The sequence below is a fragment of the Cryptosporidium bovis genome (assembly GCF_009768925.1).
Source record: "Cryptosporidium bovis isolate 45015 chromosome Unknown contig_6, whole genome shotgun sequence".
Lineage (NCBI taxonomy): Eukaryota > Apicomplexa > Conoidasida > Eucoccidiorida > Cryptosporidiidae > Cryptosporidium > Cryptosporidium bovis.
The window spans coordinates 260,026-281,125 of record NW_027125007.1 but is presented as its reverse complement, the minus strand read 5'-3'; the positions used below and the strand labels follow the sequence as shown (position 1 = coordinate 281,125).

General features: G+C 30.0%; 7 protein-coding genes across 7 annotated transcripts; 4 read left to right on the top strand and 3 right to left on the bottom strand.

Annotated features, from left to right (window-relative positions):
- Nucleotides 1-147: 147 nt before the first annotated feature.
- FG379_003093 (uncharacterized protein) lies at nt 148-1,230 on the top strand (the record flags this gene model as incomplete). The annotated part of the gene is made up of 1 exon (XM_067328751.1): nt 148-1,230. The coding sequence occupies one exon, from the start codon at nt 148-150 to the stop codon at nt 1,228-1,230; it is 1,083 nt and encodes a 360-aa protein (XP_067184891.1).
- Nucleotides 1,231-2,065: 835 nt separating this feature from the next.
- FG379_003091 (uncharacterized protein) lies at nt 2,066-3,523 on the top strand (the record flags this gene model as incomplete). The annotated part of the gene is made up of 1 exon (XM_067328749.1): nt 2,066-3,523. The coding sequence occupies one exon, from the start codon at nt 2,066-2,068 to the stop codon at nt 3,521-3,523; it is 1,458 nt and encodes a 485-aa protein (XP_067184889.1).
- Nucleotides 3,524-3,893: 370 nt separating this feature from the next.
- FG379_003090 (uncharacterized protein) lies at nt 3,894-10,085 on the bottom strand (the record flags this gene model as incomplete). The annotated part of the gene is made up of 1 exon (XM_067328748.1): nt 3,894-10,085. One exon carries the CDS (start codon nt 10,083-10,085, stop codon nt 3,894-3,896), a length of 6,192 nt encoding a protein of 2,063 aa, XP_067184888.1.
- A 1,560-nt stretch (nt 10,086-11,645) lies between these two features.
- On the top strand, nt 11,646-13,652 carry FG379_003089 (heat shock; the record flags this gene model as incomplete). Its single annotated transcript, XM_067328747.1, has 1 exon — nt 11,646-13,652. One exon carries the CDS (start codon nt 11,646-11,648, stop codon nt 13,650-13,652), a length of 2,007 nt encoding a protein of 668 aa, XP_067184887.1.
- Nucleotides 13,653-14,910: 1,258 nt separating this feature from the next.
- Nucleotides 14,911-16,461, top strand: FG379_003088 (cysteine desulfurase selenocysteine lyase-like PLP dependent transferase superfamily; the record flags this gene model as incomplete). The annotated part of the gene is made up of 1 exon (XM_067328746.1): nt 14,911-16,461. One exon carries the CDS (start codon nt 14,911-14,913, stop codon nt 16,459-16,461), a length of 1,551 nt encoding a protein of 516 aa, XP_067184886.1.
- A 95-nt stretch (nt 16,462-16,556) lies between these two features.
- On the bottom strand, nt 16,557-18,122 carry FG379_003087 (uncharacterized protein; the record flags this gene model as incomplete). The annotated part of the gene is made up of 1 exon (XM_067328745.1): nt 16,557-18,122. The coding sequence occupies one exon, from the start codon at nt 18,120-18,122 to the stop codon at nt 16,557-16,559; it is 1,566 nt and encodes a 521-aa protein (XP_067184885.1).
- A 1,039-nt stretch (nt 18,123-19,161) lies between these two features.
- Nucleotides 19,162-20,658, bottom strand: FG379_003086 (uncharacterized protein; the record flags this gene model as incomplete). Its single annotated transcript, XM_067328744.1, has 1 exon — nt 19,162-20,658. The coding sequence occupies one exon, from the start codon at nt 20,656-20,658 to the stop codon at nt 19,162-19,164; it is 1,497 nt and encodes a 498-aa protein (XP_067184884.1).
- Between the last annotated feature and the right edge of the window lie 442 nt (nt 20,659-21,100).

Sequence of the window (21,100 nt, the reverse complement as noted above, 5' to 3'; positions counted from 1 at the left end):
TTAAGCAAACATATTGATAATATTAATAATTATTATAATTATATTAACAGTATCAGTAATTTCAGAAGAAATAAAGTTTTCAAGATTAACTGCAAGAAGAAAGTTGAGATTGATAGATAGTGGTTACATAAATAAAGCGAAAAAAAAATGAGTGTTAAGAATAAGAAAACAATATTATCATTATTATTTTTCGGATATGTTATACTGAATAACGTAAATTGCCAAAAGGAAGAGAAAACAAATAGTGATTTAAGGTCACTTGGACATAAAAGAACAATAGTGGAGCCTTATTATGTAGACAAGCCCGTGTTGGTAGAACAACCAGTATATTATCCATATCCTTATCCTTATCCGTACCAATATCCCTATTCGTTTACATACCAGTATCCATATGCATATTCACCATATTCAAATTACCCTTACAACTATTCATATTCATATTCAAGAATAACGAGACCGGCAACAGGTGCGATGCCACCATACCCTCCTCCACCCCCATATTTGAGATATTTGGGCGAGAAACAGGAAAGTGATGAGAAGGATAATGACGAATTGATAGCAAATCAAAGAGAGGATCAGGAATTGATAGGTGATGGTAGTGTAATATTCCCAGCGATTCAACAAGGTGAGAATTTTGTTTTAGGTGAGCAAGGACCACCACCACCATCATCATCATCACCATCACCGTCACCAATACCGGAATCGGGACCGGTACCAATACAATTACAACAACAACCTGAAGGAGTAACTTTGGAACCATCAATATTAATGAAAAAAATCGAGACAAATAATACCAATGGTGAATTTAATATAAATACAGAAAATAATAACAGGACCAATGAACTACCTGAAGTAATATTTTATAACAATTCAAGTGAATTAAGAATGTTGGGTAAAAAGAATAGTATTATTGATCGTGTTGAAAAGACCGTTGATAGGGTTCTTGATAGAATTAAAATAGGTAATTATAATGATGATAATGACGACAAAACTGAAGAGAATGATGATAGAGAAAAGGATGAAGAGAATGAGGGTAGAGAAAAGGATGAAGAGAATGAGGATAGAGAAAAGGATGAAGTGGATGAAAATAAAAAGAAAGTAAAGGATAATAATAAGGCAAAAGAAAATAAAGACGGTAATTTAAAAAAAAATGACGGTAAGAACAATAAAAATGTAATAAAGCAAGTATTTAGTAAAATAGAGGACATTGTTACAAATACTGTAAATTAATAACACATTAAAATAATATCATTGTTACCGTTGATATTTAATTATTTAAATAATAATTATTGAAATATTTACTTAAATAATTACAGTTGTTAATAGTAAAATGTGTATATTTTTTTTAATATTTTCCCTAATGAGTTAATTATCAAATATAACATTTCATTAAAGTAATAATAATTGTACAGCATCATATTAATTTTGTAATTAAATATTAATATGATTTAACTACACTAAGTAATATTGCATTTGAGCATGTTAAGTTTATGGATAAAATGTACACGTTTAACTTTTAATACATGCAAAATGTGATTTGCATGTATTACGTGGCAAATTAAAATTAATTGCATGTAAGTACAACATTAGGTGTAATCACTTACACGTTATAAAAGTGAAAGATCTGTATGAGCATAACAATTATTAATGACAAATAGAAAAGTTTAGGTATGCAATAAACAAAAATAAAGTTAAATAGTGAAATCAAAAATGTGATTACAGGAAAAGATTCAGATTACCTTAAATAGTAATTGTTACCAGGAACATACTTATTCTTTTATTTAGTTTCATTCCAGTTAACTATAATTAATATTGTTATTATTGCAAATAGCATCAAGGTGAGAATGAAGGAAAATAAAGCACTGGGGGGAAAAGAGGGGGAAATAAATATACATACATATATATATATATATATATATATATATATATATATATAATGTAGATATATAATATAGATATAAATGTACAATGTATGATTTAGCAAAATAATAAAGAAAAATTGTTATTACGCAAGATAAGGTGTTTATTTAATAAATAGGATAATAATAGAGAAAAACAATAATCTATGGTTTTGGTTAGTGACTTTAATAAGGAAATAAATGGATTATTGAAATCCAAATATCCAAGTGACGACAAGTTGTTGGAGTTAAATATATCAAGTTTATCAAAAAATCCCACACATAATTATTCGATAACAACATTGGGGAATATAGATAATGTATTGAAAAATGGATTAACAAAAAATGAGAATTTGACGTTAATGCATGGAAATTCAACATTTAAGTGGGATGCATTGTCTACAAAAATTGAAACAAAAGTGGACGTCAATGGTTTATCAGTATTTGAAGCGAAAACAAAACCAAAATGTGGATTAAGTCTAACTGCAAGGTACGAAACAAATTCCAAAAATTCGGGATTAGCATCTACATTGGGGTCGGGATCATCACCATGTCCAACAATTACTAACAATAGGACAATAGAAATAGGTGGTGATTTGCAAAACAATAATTTTCACACAAGACTAAGACTATATCCAACAATAGAAATGCTTGGTTGTGTGAATAAGTTAAGTAAAGAAAGGAACAGTAGGAGTACCGGAATAAATATAAGTAGTACAGCAACGACTTCAAAATTAATATCACCAAGCAGTATAAGTTTTGGGGTAATGATGAGCAACAATGAGATATCATATAATTCAATGAAAGTAACTTTGGGATTATTATTGAAAGGCCCATTATTTTGGTGTACGAAAGAAATAGGAAATGACAAAAATAAGCAAGATTGTTTTTATAGTCTCGAGAACAGACTGTTTTCTAACAATGATAATAATGCTAACCGCGAATCAATGTTTAGTTCGAATAGCAATAGTGCATGCCAACCAAATTACTCAATTTCACTCCAAACAAATACAAGTGGCACAAATAGTAATAAAATATCTGGATTTACCGGAGGAATTTGTTTAGGTAATCTAATGAATGGATTCTTAACACTAGGAGCATCGCTAACGTACAATACTAAACAGGAATTAGAAATGATTAATGGTAATAATAATGATAACGGGAATGGTGGTATTTTAATGTTAAATTCTGGTGAAAAAACCATAAATAGTGAAGAAGGCAGTGCAATTGACACTGTCTCGCCGAAATCCTTGTCACCTAATTTACTATCTTCATTCTTTTTATCCAAATCAACGTTATCGAGAATTCAGTATGAAATAGGAGGGAAGATATCATTCGGCAAAATGAGGAGTATCAATTCGGGTGAGAACAACTATGAAGTGAATGGATATCTGGATAATGAATCAATTTCGCAGTTAAACAATCCAAGTATAAAGAGCACTGACATTAAGTTTAAGTTTTCAAATAACATGAATGTGAGCTACTCAATAACACATAGATTTAACAAATACATATCAACAACTTTTGGAACAAGTATTGGCTTAAACAATGCAAACATTGGTAGTATTATCAATAATAATTCAGATTCCATAAAGTACGGCTTTTCTATAGATCTAACGGCATAAAAAGTAGCGTTAGCTGGAGCAACAGCTATTTTTTCAATTCACCTCATATACACGAGTTAATATGAAGAAAATTTAAAAATATATTTTTGCTTCTAGGTTTTAAATTCAAACTGTAACTTAGACAAGTGAATTGGTTTGTATGTTGAAATTTATTATGCTGTAGTTTTTGCTTACTATATATTAAGTAACAGAATAAGTAAAATATATTGAATTGTATAAGCAAGGATAGCTCATTTAGGCAATGTTAATAAAGATTTGACTAGAGTGTTCGGTAAAGACAAGTTTGTCTTACGAAAAAAAGTTCACTACTGTAACCTAGCCTTGCATTTGCCATTTTTAGGTTCGAGATATTCATTCTGGATTCCTAGCATTATGAAGGTGATAAAGAAGACAATGAGGAGGATGAAGACGAGAAAAGATGAATTCCTTTGTTACCTGCATTCCTTGGATTTGCAGTACTACCACTTAACTTAAGTGGAGATGAAATAAATTCATAGGGGTTATCTGCAATATGAATGTCTGGTAAATTGTTTATGACACTGTGGATTACTACTTTCTGATTTTTACTTTCTTCATTGTCAGTTTGATTATTATATTTTTTGCCAAAGTAGTAATGCTCATCATCATTTACATTTCCATCCTCATTTTCATACTCTAAGACATAATGACTATTATTATTGTATTTTGCAGTTAAATTCCGAGTTTCTTCTTCCATATTTAGATTACTTGGAACTATTTGTGGTTGAAAATAGTTTATATTGCCCTCCATATTGCGAGTATAGACAGAGTGATATTCCAGAAACCTACTGGTCTCGTAATTGTCCCTTCTCTTAGTTGAGTCTAAGTCGTCTATTTCAAGGTCCCCATCAGACAATGGATTAATTTTGTTTTGTTGAAAACCACCAGTATCGCGATCGTTGGTTAAATTATAGTAATCATCTTTATTTTTATCTTTCCTCCTGTTTCTATTGTATGTACTACTTCCACTGCTACTTGAAGAGAATAATTTCTCCTTAATGATATTCCCCCTATTGTTGCTAATTTGGTCACCAACTTTACCTTCGTTGAGATTGTTTCTTGCACTTAAACCACTATTAATGAATTCATCACCACTATAGTCGCTCTGACTTGTTTTATTGTTTATATTCCAAGATAGAAATATCGAATTTTTTAAAGACAAAGATTCAATCATTTTAAGCTTCCAAGAATAAAAAATACGATAGGCAATTGCTCTGTTGTGATTTGATACTATAATGTTTGTTATTTTATCAAACCTTTCTGTTCTTGTCTTTCTATAATAATTGAAAAATTTCCATAACTTAAAATAAGTATTAATTATCTTGTTATTCTTTGAATGAATGTAAGTAATTAACTTTTTTCTTACATTACGTACAAAAAATGAATGTCTTTTCCAATTTATAAATACTAGATAAATTCTCTTGTGCAAAGAATCATTATAGTGACTTATAGATTTATTGTTTATATCAACTATTTTCATGTACCTATTTTTCCAATTATAGTATACCTCCACCAGTATTTTAGTAATTATACCTTTGTAAAAAACCAATACTTTGTCTTTCAAAATTTTCTGCTTATTTGTGTATTTATTCCATATTAGAAAGCAATTGGATTTAAGTCTAAATTTATTCACCAATTCTATTGTATCATATGCCTTTTTACACCATGCCAACCACTTATTATACAAGAAATACTCATTGAACTTTTTAAACGTGTATTTGAATACGTACATTACCTGAAATTGATATATCTTCATATATAGAATTTTCTTTCTTTTATTTTTGTAGTATTTTATACACCATATTAAATAACATTTTATTGTTATATTTCTGTTGTAACTATCTCTCATTTTCTGTATAATCATTTCATCTCTTTTGTTCAAATTATATTTGTTAACCCAGTAAACTAAATATTTGAACTTTATTCTTTTGTTAATTTTGGAGATAATCTTTTTCATACCATCCCTCATTGTTCCTATTCTATATGAATTTACTTTATAGACTAGCCAAACCCTCTCCAACACTATTTTTTTGATTATGAACTCAAAAGCACTAAATCCTTGGTGATATTTTTCTCTTATTCTTACATAATCACGAAATTTTGCCATAGTACTTAAAATAAACCCGTTTTTTATCTTTCTTATAAGTGAAAATAAATCCAATATCCAATCGAATCTTGCTTCCATTCTTATTCTAGAAATACTATTATATGTACATCTACACTCTATGTAATAGCTCTTTCTTACGTAAAAATTAGTTAAAATATCAGTATTTACCAAAGTGTTATTATCAGTTAAAGTAGCAGTTTTAGATGAGTAATATGTATATTTCAATAGTTTATGAAAGCTTGTGTGGATTTGTATCTTATTTAATATGTTAATCATTGATTTACCATTTTTAATGTATCTATGAGGTACCCAACCTAATTTCCACGTTTTGTAATAACTGCATAATACTCTTATTCTGACGTTCTGTTGGTACGTTTCGTATTTATTGTTTATTAAAACACTTTTATTGTACTTATTTCTCCATTTAAAATAACAATTGGAAACCACCCTAGTGTTTATATTGCTGCTTACTTTATTGTACACAAAATTAAGTCTTTCTTTTTTTAATATTGCGTTTCTCCAAAACATGATGTATCTTAGTTTTATCTTATTCTTTATACTTGACACTTTTTTACTCAAAGAAATTCTTTTATTGTAAGCTTTCAACATATCTCTGAAACAAATCATTTTTGTATTCCTATCTCTTACAAGCCTAATCTCGTTATATATATTCGTGTAATGTATCCTCCTCTCGCAGTATTTAATCCAAGCTGATATACACCTCCTAAGTTTTCTTTTTCTTAACTCTTTACTGCTGTTATGTAATAACTTCCATAAATTATACACAGTATCCTTGATCCTTTTGGCATTTTTTCTACTGAAAACCAATATTCTATAAGATAGTATCATTGTTTTTAATAACAACTTTTTTTGTCTTGTTTCTATTCTATTTACCAATAAATTTTCATTCTCCCTTCTTTCCTTTGTTATAAATAACCACTTGTTGTATATATTATACATTGGTTTTTGTACGTTTATTTTTTTATATAAACCATACAAAGCCATTTTTTGTCTGTATCTGAAATACCACAACAATGTATAATTTCTTTTGGTATTTGTATATATTATATTGTTTCTATAGTATTCACATCTACTCTCCAGTTCTTTTCTCTTTAATACTACACCGTGCCAGTTTCTATGCAGCAACAATAGTCTTTTCTCCTGTATAATCTTATAATAATGATTGTACTTTAATACCTTAAAGTAACGCATCTTAAACGGTCTTAAAGAATACTTTATCAATAAATAATACATCACGTATTCCTGAGATTCATTTATCCATTTGTTGAATACATTTTTTACAATATTTCTTTCAATTATACAATTTATTACATTGTAGTTACTTCTACATTTAATTTTATATTTACTCATACTTCTCCAGTACTGTATGCCTTTACTAGCCTTTTTCATCAGATAATTACTGTATAAAATATCAGATATATTAATTTTAAATTGAGTACTTTTAACTATATCACTCATCACTCCTATTATTTCCTTATATATATTATTTTTTCTGCTCTTCTTTATAATTTCATATTTTGTATTCACATAGTTTTTCCAATTTACTATGCAACTTAACGCATTTCTTTTATTTATATACTCAAATAGTAAACATAATCTTTCAGACTCTTTTTCCAAAGTGTTCTTGTATTGAATTCTACTATAGAGCATTTTTAACCACTTAAATGTGTATATCCTTAATGTTTTATACTCTCCATACATTATCAATGAATCGTAGAATGTTATGTTCGTTTGGTTACTTCCCACTATAACTCTATTGTATTGTAACTTAAAAATATAGGAATTCACGTACTCTACATTTAAACAATCTATTATTCTTTTCTTGTATAGAATGTATTTATTATATACATATATTATGCAATACAATATTCTTTTTTTGTTGTTTGTTACTATTTTACTGCGCATAATTCTCATTTTCTTATTCATTTCCACTCTAAACATCCACTTTCTAATTATTCTACTCGCTAGTTTGTGTTTAATATTATTCAATATGTGACATTCAAAAGACTTTTCACTATTCAATATATTTATATATAGTTCCCTCCAACATAAAAAGTGCTTTTTTGTTGTTTTACTATAGTAACATGTCCTTGAAATACTTTCTTTATCTCTCATATTAATTATATAATTATACAGCTGTCTCCAATGATTGTATATCAATAACAACCTTTTTTTATTTATATACACATTATACTCTAAAGATATTCTTTCTAATGTTTTATCTATTATTAGTGCACCCTTAAGTAAATTCCATGAGTATCTTAATAGCGACATCTCTAATTTAATATGAATGTTACCCAACATTAACTTTTTTTCCATTCTTTTCTTAGATGCCATTTTAAGTACTTTCCATGTTTTTCTAATTTTCTTATTTCCTAAGTTAAATATTATTTTATTCATTTTTATTTCATTTTGTAACTTTTTGTCGTAAAAGTTATACCAATTTTTGAAATAATGAGCTAATTCCCTTTTTTTCCTTTTATCAAACACTATTTCGTATTTCTGTCCAATAATAACATTTTTTTTGTAACTGTTGGACCAACAAAAATAGTAATATCTTAATACATTCTTTCTTATTCTATTTTGCAATTGAAACACATATTTACTCAATCTATATTTACCTAACCACTTATAAAAGTAATATCTCACAGATAATATCTTCCTTATATTATCTATACCCCCATTCTTCTCAGTTATTCTTGATACATTCCTCCTTTTTCTCGAATTTATACTCCATATCCTAATTATATTTAAAACTAATATCTTCTTTTTCTTATTCATATATTCCACAAATATAGCATTAAAACGAATATACTCCATCATAATCATCACAGACCTTTTTATTATCAATTTATTCTGCATAAATAATATCAATCTGTTGTAATATGTAATCATTTTCCAATTTTTATATATAATACTCAATCTTATTTTGTCACCAAGTTTGTTTTCGAGATACTCCTCTTTCCTCGCACACAACATATTATTGTATAAATTCTTTAAAAATAATCTTCTTCTACAATCTATCAATACAATAAATATATCCCAAAATCTTGTTTTTATTAATTGATACAAATAATAAATCGAGTAAAATACCTTTTTTTTTATATTTTTATTTATTCTCATTGTTATACAGCTAATTATCATCTTATTTGTCACTATCTTATTACTTAAATAATTCCATAATCTGTACGTTTTCAGTAATATATTCATATGGTGTTTATATATAATTATATTTTCATTACACCTATACCTATTTCTAATATCAACATATTTTTTCCACATCTTCCAATAATATTTCTTCTTAGTTTCTGCCATTCTTTTACTTGTAACGCTCAATAATAATTTATATTTACAATAATCACTGCTGTTTTTCAGGAATAATCTTATTATATAACAAACCAGAACCAATTGAGATTTTATTCTAAGCACTTCAGATTCTTTTCTGTGCCTCAAATACTCCTTGAATGAGTTAAAACCCTTTGTCAGTAATTGCCTTCTTGCCGTTAAACCTGAAATTATTAATAATGTTTTTTCTCTATAATTATCATGGGTTATATTTAACCACATTGAAAATATTTCAGATTTCTTATTTATCTCATGTCTCGATCTTATCAACATAGATATGCCATTCCTTGCCTTTTTCTTCATTATGTAATATCTCCACTGATTTATCACTTGAATCATTTTATTGTTAGTCACATTTATTTGCCATTGTAATATATTATACCTTTTACTCATTGAATATTTAACCAATAATACCCACTGATTAAATATCCTAACTAGTATTTTATACTCAAATGATCTATGTCTCTCAATCAATACTTTATCCCTATAATGTTTATTTATACAATATTCGTAATATGTTATAAATATTCTCATTTTTCTTCTCTTGATTAACTCCTTAAATAATTTGTTTAATCTAATGTGTTCTGAGTACCATACTTGCATTGCACTCTTTAACAGTCTGTTTTTCTCAAATATTTTTGACATTTTATTGCGTTTATACTCATTATTCCAAGAATAATATGTATTTTTCACCAATCTACTTTGAATACCTTTTTGTATATATTTGTATTTATCATAAAGGTCCTTCCTGTTTATGTAATGATCATAATACCAATACCTAAAGCATTCATATTTTATATTATCTGCTTTTTTATTTAATATATATTCTATCCTTACTCTATTTAAACTTTCTTTCATTGCGTATTCAAACCATTCTTTTAATATTATACTCAGTAATTTCTTAACATACTTACTTCTCAGGTAATCTTCTATCTGAATCAATATCTTTTTTTTTAGCGTGTAAACGTACCATTCTCTTATTACCTTAGATACTGTTCTTTGTGCACAATGTGCTATTGCACTACTGTACTCGTCAATTTCGTCGTATATTTCCTCATCTTCACCTGTCATATAAACTCCAATTTATATACTGTATTCACTCACGTGTTTTTTATTTATATTTTAATACTTTCAATGCATAATAATCGTAACTTAGAAGTAAAATTCTCATATAGGTTTTTGCTTTCCTATCCTCCCCACAATATAATACTTGTTACGAAATACTATTAAACTCTTTAATTATCCACACAAATGGGTTAAAACAAATACTTTACAGAAACCAATATATCATCCATACAATACATGACTTAGATATATCTTTTGTTTTAATCTCTTTATTGTTTTCCACAACTTTTTTCCCTTATTCGTGCGTTTCTTAAACTCCCCGCCAAATATTACACTGGCTTTTAATAGTTTCAAAAATATTAAAAAAATTGCTGATTTAAAATAAAAAAGTCTTTCATGTAAACTCTTTAATCAACAATAACGAGAAACTGTAAGCATCTATATTTTCCTTATTTCTCTTAAAATCACTTTATTAAATCCATGATTAACAGTCCTTTTTATATTTGTTTAGTAAATAATGCAACATGGTACTCATACATTTCTTGTATTTTCCTTGCAATCTACACTTACAAAAACAACTAAATGAGTTTATTTGAGTAATGTTAAATCGCTCTAAAGATAGATAGCTACAAATCAATGCGTAGATGGAGTAATTCAACTAAATTTCCAACCTACTTTCACTTTTTGTTTATAAGACAAATAACTTTAACTATTTGTTAAACATAATGTGATGCCACCATTTGGAAAAGATGTGTCAAAATAATAGCATGCAAAATTTCCACATGTACATTACATGTATGTAAACTATTGTACGACATACAAGTTGCAAATTACTTAGCGCCCCACCTCTTCAAAAAAATAAAAAACATTTTTCGAATCAAATAAGGGACTAAACAATAATTCAAAAGTTTATTGGGTAAACTATTAATTATATGTGTTGCTAACAGCCTTTAAGATGAAACAGAATATAACATGGGGCTGGAATAAGGAAATGAATATACTTTTATAAAACCATAAGGCAGAAAGCCAATTAATCGGATGCGGTTCTAGAAACAACGTTTTGTACGAAGAGTGTAGAAAGCGGAATAATAATGTACTACCTTACTATACTAAATCTCAACATTAATGTTGTACTGATTCTTTGTTTCTCAACTCAAAATAAAAAAAATATATGCCGCTCGAAGTGTAAATAGTGGCGGTAGGTCTGAGACACGAGGTACCGATATGGTGCTTATAGACAAAGTAAATAATGATGTTGACAATAATAAATGTTATAAAATAATTGAGGTGTAACAATATGTAAATAAAATAAATTACGTCTAACTTGTATTATATAATGAAATTGTATAAAAATGAATTAAAAAGTCAAATAATAAATAATAAGACTGTAGACAGGTACTATTTATGAGGGGAGAAACGATAGTATGTCTCGTGAAACTTCAAGTAGAGAAAACTAAGAAAAACCTGAGAACAGAAAAACACTGGATAGCACAGTAGAAATTATTCAACTATTTAATTATTGAACTTACTTAATCGTTTTTATTTTTTTGCTCGACAACTTTAAAGATGTCAGGAGAAGGACCAGCTATTGGTATTGATTTAGGTACAACCTATTCATGCGTAGGTGTATGGAGAAATGATACCGTTGATATTATTCCAAATGATCAGGGTAACCGTACAACCCCGTCATATGTTGCATTTACAGACACTGAACGCTTAATTGGTGATGCAGCAAAGAATCAAGTAGCACGCAATCCAGAAAATACGGTTTTCGATGCCAAGCGTTTAATTGGTAGAAAGTTTGATGACCAAGCTGTACAAAGTGATATGACCCACTGGCCATTTAAAGTAATTAGAGGTCCAAAAGATAAGCCAATTATTAGTGTAACTTATTTGGGGGAAAGCAAGGAGTTCCATGCCGAGGAGATTTCTGCTATGGTTTTGCAAAAAATGAAAGAAATATCCGAGGCTTACTTGGGCCGTCAAATTAAGAATGCAGTAGTTACAGTACCTGCATACTTTAATGACTCTCAGCGTCAGGCTACAAAAGATGCAGGTGCCATTGCTGGCTTGAATGTAATGAGAATCATCAACGAGCCGACAGCAGCTGCAATTGCTTATGGTTTAGACAAGAAAGGAAGCGGTGAGAGAAATGTCCTCATTTTCGATCTAGGTGGTGGTACATTTGATGTTTCTCTCCTGACCATTGAAGATGGTATTTTTGAAGTCAAGGCAACCGCAGGTGATACTCACTTGGGTGGTGAAGACTTTGACAACAGATTAGTTGAATTTTGCGTTCAAGACTTCAAGAGAAAGAATCGTGGAATGGACTTGACTACAAATGCCCGTGCATTAAGAAGACTTAGAACTCAGTGTGAGCGTGCAAAGAGAACTTTATCTTCATCTACACAAGCCACTGTTGAATTGGATTCTCTTTATGAAGGTATTGACTACTCTGTAGCTATTAGTCGTGCAAGATTTGAAGAACTTTGTTCCGATTACTTCCGTGCCACTTTATCACCAGTAGAGAAGGTACTCAAGGATGCAGGAATGGACAAGAGATCTGTTCATGATGTGGTTTTAGTTGGTGGTTCAACACGTATTCCAAAGGTCCAAGCATTGATTCAAGAATTCTTCAATGGAAAGGAGCCATGCAAAGCAATTAACCCAGATGAGGCTGTTGCTTATGGTGCTGCTGTTCAAGCCGCTATCCTGAATGGTGAGCAATCATCTGCTGTTCAGGACTTGTTACTTTTGGATGTTGCTCCACTTTCTCTTGGTTTGGAGACTGCCGGTGGTGTCATGACGAAACTCATCGAGCGCAATACAACTATCCCAGCAAAAAAGACACAAGTATTTACTACATATGCAGACAATCAAAGTGGTGTACTTATCCAGGTTTATGAAGGTGAGCGTGCTATGACAAAAGATAACCATCTTTTGGGAAAATTCCATTTGGATGGTATTCCACCAGCACCAAGAGGTGTACCACAAATTGAGGTTACCTTCGATATTGATGCAAATGGCATCTTAAATGTGTCTGCTGTAGACAAGAGTACAGGAAAGAGCAGTAAAATTACCATTACTAATGACAAGGGTCGTCTTTCTAAGGAAGATATTGAGCGTATGGTTAACGACGCAGAAAAGTACAAGGGTGAGGATGAGCAAAATAGAGTCAAGATCGAGGCAAAGAATTCTTTAGAGAACTATCTTTACAATATGAGAAATACCATCCAAGAGCCAAAGGTAAAGGAGAAACTCTCGCAATCAGAAGTTGATGAGGCTGAAAAGAAGATTAAGGAAGCTCTTGACTGGTTGGAGCACAACCAAACTGCCGAGAAGGATGAGTTTGAACATCAGCAAAAAGAGGTGGAGTCCTTTATGAATCCACTCATGATGAAGATCTACTCCGCCGAAGGAGGTATGCCAGGAGGTATGCCAGGTGGTATGCCAGGTGGTATGCCAGGTGGTATGCCAGGTGGTATGCCAGGAGGTATGCCAGGAGGTATGCCAGGAGGTATGCCAGGTGGCATGGGAGGTTCTGGTGGTCCAACTGTTGAGGAAGTTGACTAAGCGAAAAACTAAGGTGAAATAGAATCGTAACTTGAATCTTTGTGGTCCGAAAAAAGCGCGGACAGGCTCAAACACCGGCTAGTTAAGTTGCAAATTCCAAATGCGAAGGTGCAACTCCAATTTCTCTCTCAAGTTGTTACAACCATTAGGAATCAAACCAAAAAACAAAAACGACTCAAGATGCTTTTTACTAATATTCACATGAAAATAAATGGGAGTGAAAAGACACAGTCTCCTAAGCTCTAGAAAGGAGTTGTATTAAAGAGACTGAAGGTTTAAGTAAATTGATTAGTTACGCCTTGATATCGATATCATGTTTCTTTTTTTCGTATTAAACTTAGGACCGGATACTTTCACGAAAAAAAGGGATATATACATACACATATATGTTCCAAAAAGGGGATACTCGGAATATCTACAAGGATGTGGTAAAGGGAGTGTATTCTGTTGCTATCCATTCTGTCTTAGTTCGCGGCGAATACATCCTTTTCTGGTTTGAGGTATGGAGGATTAGATTCGATAGGTAGTCTGGATTCATTTCAATAGGCAAACTAACCAATTCTGATGTGAGCTCCTCAACTCTACTTTTTCCCGCACTTCTTACGTGTAACAATGCACTTGCATGTATCTGTTAATTTCTGTGCATACCGCGTTATGTGCGTAAAAATGTTTATGTTTCCCACAGAGCTTAGTGGCCGCTAATACTGGCATTGAATATTGTTCAGTGGATGTACTGACTTGCATTGCAATATAATCGCATGTGAACATATAATGGTTGTGTTATGCACTAAATATTGTTTTCACAGTTAACCTGCTTAAATTCACATATGTTCTGGAAAATATACAAAGATTAATTATAATCCAACACATTATTTAATTGCTGAATGAAGGCGACATTGTGTTAGACTTGATAGATATGAATAAAACAAACCTTGAAAAGAAAATACCAGCAACATTAAATGAGAAATTATCCATTTTCTGTATGAACACATTAATGCACTAAATCATATGACTTTGCATTATTAAACAAGATTAATTTGAAAAAAAAAGAATTGGCGCCAATTATTTTATTGAAATAAAATGAATTTTCACAAGCATTAAATTTGTAATTAAATAAGTATTAATCAAAACAACATTGTAGTATATATGAATGCTGCATGTATAAGGTATGAAGTTTGTAGTAATATTTCAACTATACATGAAGCATAAATCTATTTAAGTATTAAAATAGTTCTCTGCATTATTATCAATTACCGAGATGTTAAACAAAACAATAAGAATAATATCAGAAGTATTTTTTTTATTATTAATATTCGATTTTGTTTTAACTGAAAGAAAACTGAAGGCAGCAGGTGGCGATGAAAAGATAGAGTTAGAAAAAGAGTATGTGAAGCTATATCAAAAATTTTTAAACGAAGAAGGTAATCAGGGTTATAATACAGATGTTGAAGGCATATCTAATTCAGAATTGGGACGTTTTAGAGGCCAAACATATTTGGATTATACAGGTTCAGGATTGTATCAAAAATCACAATTAGAAGAAATATATAATGATTTTATTAAAAATGCGTATGGTAATGCCCATAGTAGAAATCCATCAGCAGAATTAACTGATAAAAATCTAGCAGAAGCGAGAAATTTAATATATGATTTTTTCAATATAAGTAATAGTACGCATTCAATAGTGTTTACAGGTGGGGCTACAGGTGGATTAAAGTTAATAGGAGAAGATTTTCCATGGACAAAGGGGAGCAAATATTATTATTTGAGAATAAATCACAATTCGGTATTAGGTATAAGAGAATACACAACATTATTTGGTGCAGAGTTTAAAGCATTATCATACAGTGATGTGGAATACATATTGTCAAGAAGAAAAAAGAGTGCTGTGAATAATCATTTAGTAAATGATTTGTTAAATCATAAATACGAGGACTATTGTTTATTTGCATTTCCTGGAAAAGATAACTTCGCAGGTGAAAAATATCCATTAAGTTGGATAAAAGATGTACAGAACTACGGTCTATCTGATAATTGTGAATGGAAGGTTTTATTAGATGCAGCAGCATTGGTACCCACTGAAAGACTAGATATGAATAAGTACCCAGCAGACTTTGCTGTTGTATCATTTTACAAGTTATTCGGATACCCAACAGGACTTGGTGCATTAATAATAAGGACTGATGATGCACTAAGATTAAAAAAAACATATTTCGGTGGAGGAGCAGTGGTAATGGCATCTTGCGATTCGAGATGGTGCAAAATGAGAGAAAATCCAAGTGCAAAATTTGAAGATGGAACTGTATCATTTTTAAGCATAGTATCACTAAAATATGGATTTAAAAAATTAGAGTATTTTGGAATGGACAAAATATCTAAACACGTGGCATCATTAACGTTATTTACATTTAAATTATTATCTAATATGAGGCATTTTTCTGGAACAAATGTTGTACAATTTTATGGTATGTATCATAGTTTACCTAATTCTGGTATAATTAATTTTAATATACTATATCCAGATGGAACACACGTAAATTATAGTCAGGTTGAACAATTGGCATCTGCAAATAACATACATTTAAGAGCAGGCTGTTTTTGTAATCCAGGTGCCTGCCAAGATTTTTTAGGTTTAACACTAACAGAAATAAAAACGACAAGTGAGATAAGGGAATCGTGTTCTGATCCCAGTAATAACGGAAATAAAGACAGACCTTTGGGTTCTGTAAGAATAAGTTTTGGTTATTTGTCAACATTTAGGGATGTATATAACTTTGTTAGATTTATTCAAAATAATTTTGTCCACTAAAAACGGTTTATTTATAATATACAAGTGTACATACTTTATTCCAATAAGATCACGTAAATAATAATCAAGTATTATTTATCAGAATGATAGTTTTTTCACTTTTGTTTACTTGAAATAACAAAATTGGATATGTCTTGTTTTTTACTTGGATTATGTTGGTCATCCCAAATGAATATGTCGCATTTTTCATGTTCTGGCTTTGAACAAACCCAATATACTCTTCCTTTATTCTTACCGGCTTTACTAACTATTTTGTTGTTACAAGGGGCATTGTGTTTACAAAATGGAATTAGTGGATTTTTTTGAATTTTATTTTTGTTTTTATCCGTGGTCTTAATAACATTGTTTTCAACGTTACTCCTTGGATTGTTTTTATTCAGAATAAAACTATGAATACTTGATTGCCTCTGTCTGCATTGTGGTAAGTACTTTGAGCACAGTGAGGGAGGAAGCAATTTGACTTTTTCTTTGTTATCTAAGGTTGATGGAAGCATCGATTCAATCTTATGATTATTTATATAAAGAACAACCGGACAGTGATCTGAACCATATATATGATTGAATATCTCACACTTGTTCACAATTGATTCCGATAGATCACTAGATAAAAGAAACAAATCAATTCTATTTCCCTGGTTTCTAGATCTTAATTGATTCATTTGATTCCAACAGGTATATTTAAATTTTGTGTTTGGGTGAAATTGTCTATATACATCACTGAGATTAAAGTAATTAATCAAGCATAAAATTTGTTTTTTAATCTGATCATATATTTCATTTGATGACTCAAGTTTTAATATTATATTTGATGGAAAGGTTTCTGAATTTTTATTTAAAGTAGTCTCATTACCATCACTATTGTCTTGTTTCATACAAACCACATCTTTAGTTGAAGCATTAACAGTAGCACAATACGAATCTATTGAGTGCAAGACAATGTTGAAGTCGCCCAATAAAAGTATCTTACGTTTAGAGTATTCAGATATTGTTTTAAGCACCAAAAAAAGATATTCATGAAAAGCTAATCTGTATTTCAATCTCGATAAATCAATGTTGTTAGTATTGATACTATTACTAACATTAGATTCGTCACTTAAACCATTACTATCATCACTTACCTCTCTAAGTAGCGGAAAATAAAGATTTATAACCACGAACTGTTTGTGATCTGTGATTATGCACCTTCCCTCAACATCGATTTCTTCGATTGAATAATCTAAAGTACTGCTAATTCTGCTTATCTCATTATCTATCTGGTTTATATTAATACTGTTCATATTGTTATCCGTGTCAAATAATTTTGGATCTTTTTTTAACCATGAGAACCCATTTATTGACTCTATTACGCTCAATATGCTTTTTTTAGATACATATGTAGCCACTCCACTGTATCTTTTATTATTTGTAGTTAATGAAAAATACGAGTCATAACCATTCGGACAACCAACATTGTAATTTAAGTCCTCATTCATACTCATTTTGCATTCTTGAATACATATTATTTCTGGTTGATTAATATTTAATTCCTTATGTTCATCATTGTCACTGTTGCATATATTTTTTAAAAGGTTTGAAAATGTTTGTTCATTGTAACCTCTGCGTTTTATGAATGATAACAGTCCATTCACGTTAAATGATACTATTCTCGTTTCATTTTCCATTTCCCTTTGGTTTTATAATTTACTATTTGTGGGAGTGTCTTGAATTTATACAATAAACAGAAATAATGCTGTATTTCCAATACTTATTCGCAATTTAATAACGAAAAGTGGTGACTATAACACTGTTTTTATTTTTCTCGCAATTAAAAGTAAATGTTTTCACATTAATTCTAATTTTATTTGTATATTCGGTACCTAATGCCAAATAAAAGTATATTCATGTTATTTTTGCATATATGTACATATGCATGCACACAAATATATATGCAATTATGTAAATCAAGAATTTGGCCACAATAAATGAATAAAATCAAGATGTGTTCTGTCTTTAATTTAATTTTATCGCTTTAGCTGATTTAATTCTCTTTTCTTGTTGTAAACGTGCAAGTAAAAGTAGTGCCAATAACCGAGTAGGCTCACAAATACATTGGGAAAGAAACCGTGTAAATAGGGCGGTAAATTAAACACACAGATACCCTGTAATACAATACGATAACAAATGAATTAACCTGATAATAATCTAAAAAAACCAGATTACTGGTTAGTAGATGTGCACATAATGCACAGAAATATAGTAAAGTCATTGATCAGAGATCTTGGTGGAAAGGATATTTCATCCCCAGCTGTCCCCCTCTTAAACCCCTCGTGCTTAATATTGCTACAGGGTAGCAATAAAATAGCAGGAATATGAGAAAAAACAGCCACATATACATATATATATGCATACATAAAGGTCGTATGTAGCAAATACATTTTAATCGCATCATCTCAATGTTTACTATATATGTGAATAATTATATATAAGTATTATAACATACATATTGTTGTTCAACAAAGTGAATATAATAATAACAATAATATATACTTGGTACTTTCATCACTACTAGTATTAAAGAAAGAGTTATAAATTATTTAGTAGTGTGCAATAGTAATACGAGGGTGTTTCTCCATGTATAAGTCACCAGTAAAAGGTCAATGATATAACAAAGAAAATATTGTCATTTCTTATTAGTACAATAATATAATTGAATAATTGTTGTTAATCATCACTGCGATCAGAACTTTTCTTCTTTTTCTTCCTATTTGATTTCTCAGATTGTTCAAAATTACTGATGTCATTTTCATCTTCATTTGATTTGCTTTTTCTTTTCTTATCTTTACTTTTTTCGCCACGTTTTTTTGGACTTTTTTGGTCAACATTAGAATTACTTAAAATATCTTGATTTTCAATAATAGCCTGTCTCATGATATCAATATTTTTAGGTGGCGAAATTCCCTCAGATAGATATTTAAGACGGTCTTCAACTTGTTGTTTAAGCTTCTCACCAAATACATTAGATAAATTATTGTTTGCTGAAAAATTATCTATTCTAGAAGCAATTGAACACTTATTTGCCAAATATCTTGATATTTTGCCCTTATTCTTTTGAGAAGCCTTTCCAATATAAGTAGATTGGAATAAGAGACCATATTTAGGTGTATTGCCTTTGCTTTTAAGTGCTCTAAATAGAGCCTTTTCTGCTCCTAACACTTGTATAGTTGATGCTGGGCTTTTCGCAAGATTAACTAAACTACCAGAATGAGCAATTAAACGTGCTGCTAATATATCACCAAGTAATGTTTGAAGATTAGGAGCAACATTATTTAAGCGATTATTTAAATATTCTATCAAATTAGACCTTTGTTTATGCAATTTAATAAGTTGTTTTGCTAAATTCTTAATCATATTCATATCATTTAAAGTTATATCCTGCCCCATGCTAATTAATATAGAATTAAATATATCTTGTTCCGTATTTTCGTCTTTAACTATTTTCGATATTTTTTCCCTATTCTCATCATTATCCTCAAATTCATCCTTGTTTCCTATAAGTGATAACAATTTGAGGTATTTTTCACTGTCTGTTACTATTTTGGATAATTCTGGAAAATGCCATGAATACCATTCTCTGCATCTCATTGTAAATAAATTAATGTCCTTGTCTAGTCTATCAATAAGGGCTATAGATTGTACAATTGCCTTATCCTGTTTATTCGGATCAAATTGTAATTTATTTCTACTAAAACTGTGTCCTAGACCAACTTGAAATTTATGTAAATCGCCTACATTGCTCCCATTCTCAAAGCTCTTTACTATTCTAGTAAAATGTATTCTTATCCCTCTTAATAACTCATTTATATTCCTATCTATTAATACGGGATAACCCTGTTCTGATAATTTTTTACCCAAAGACACATCACCTACTCCTAAATTATACTTTTTAGCTTTTTTGGGTAGGTTTTGCACCAAAAATGTTTTCAAATCATCAGTAACGTTCCCATTCTGTATATTTATCATATTATCAAGAGCCATTTCCGCCGTTTGAAATGGATAAAATGACGAAAACTGTGCTATCTGACCAAATCTCATTGGATCACCACATACTTCTATAACTGTTTCCGTTACCTGCCCTATTTCCTCCCAGTTATTTATTGTACATAGTAGATATCCTGCTGCACTCTCAAAAAGTACATATAGTTTTTTGTCTCCCGACATTTTATTTACCACTATTTCTTGTTTATTTCAATTATCAAATGTTGTATTACTATGATTGCTATCTGACTATTCCTCAGATCACTCTTTTCCTTCTTCCGAACGAATTTAAGTGAATACTAATTGACTGGTAGTCAAGCAGGCCTTATCTCTATTTTACCTGATTATGCTTGAGAATCTAAAATCAAACAAAAATCCTGCTGAATACTTTAAACGAGGAGAAAGAAATAAGGAAGTGAATAAAAGGCACAAGGTTCTTTCTTTTCCAAGTCAGAAATTAGACCTTTTATTTCGCTATTAACGTTAATATTTACTGAATTTCTTATTTATTTTATCTGGTCATTAGAGACACAAGACAGATATTCAATATTGCAAATATATAATATTATATATAGCTATATAAATATTATAGATGAATTTTGTTCTTGATATTACTATGCTAAAT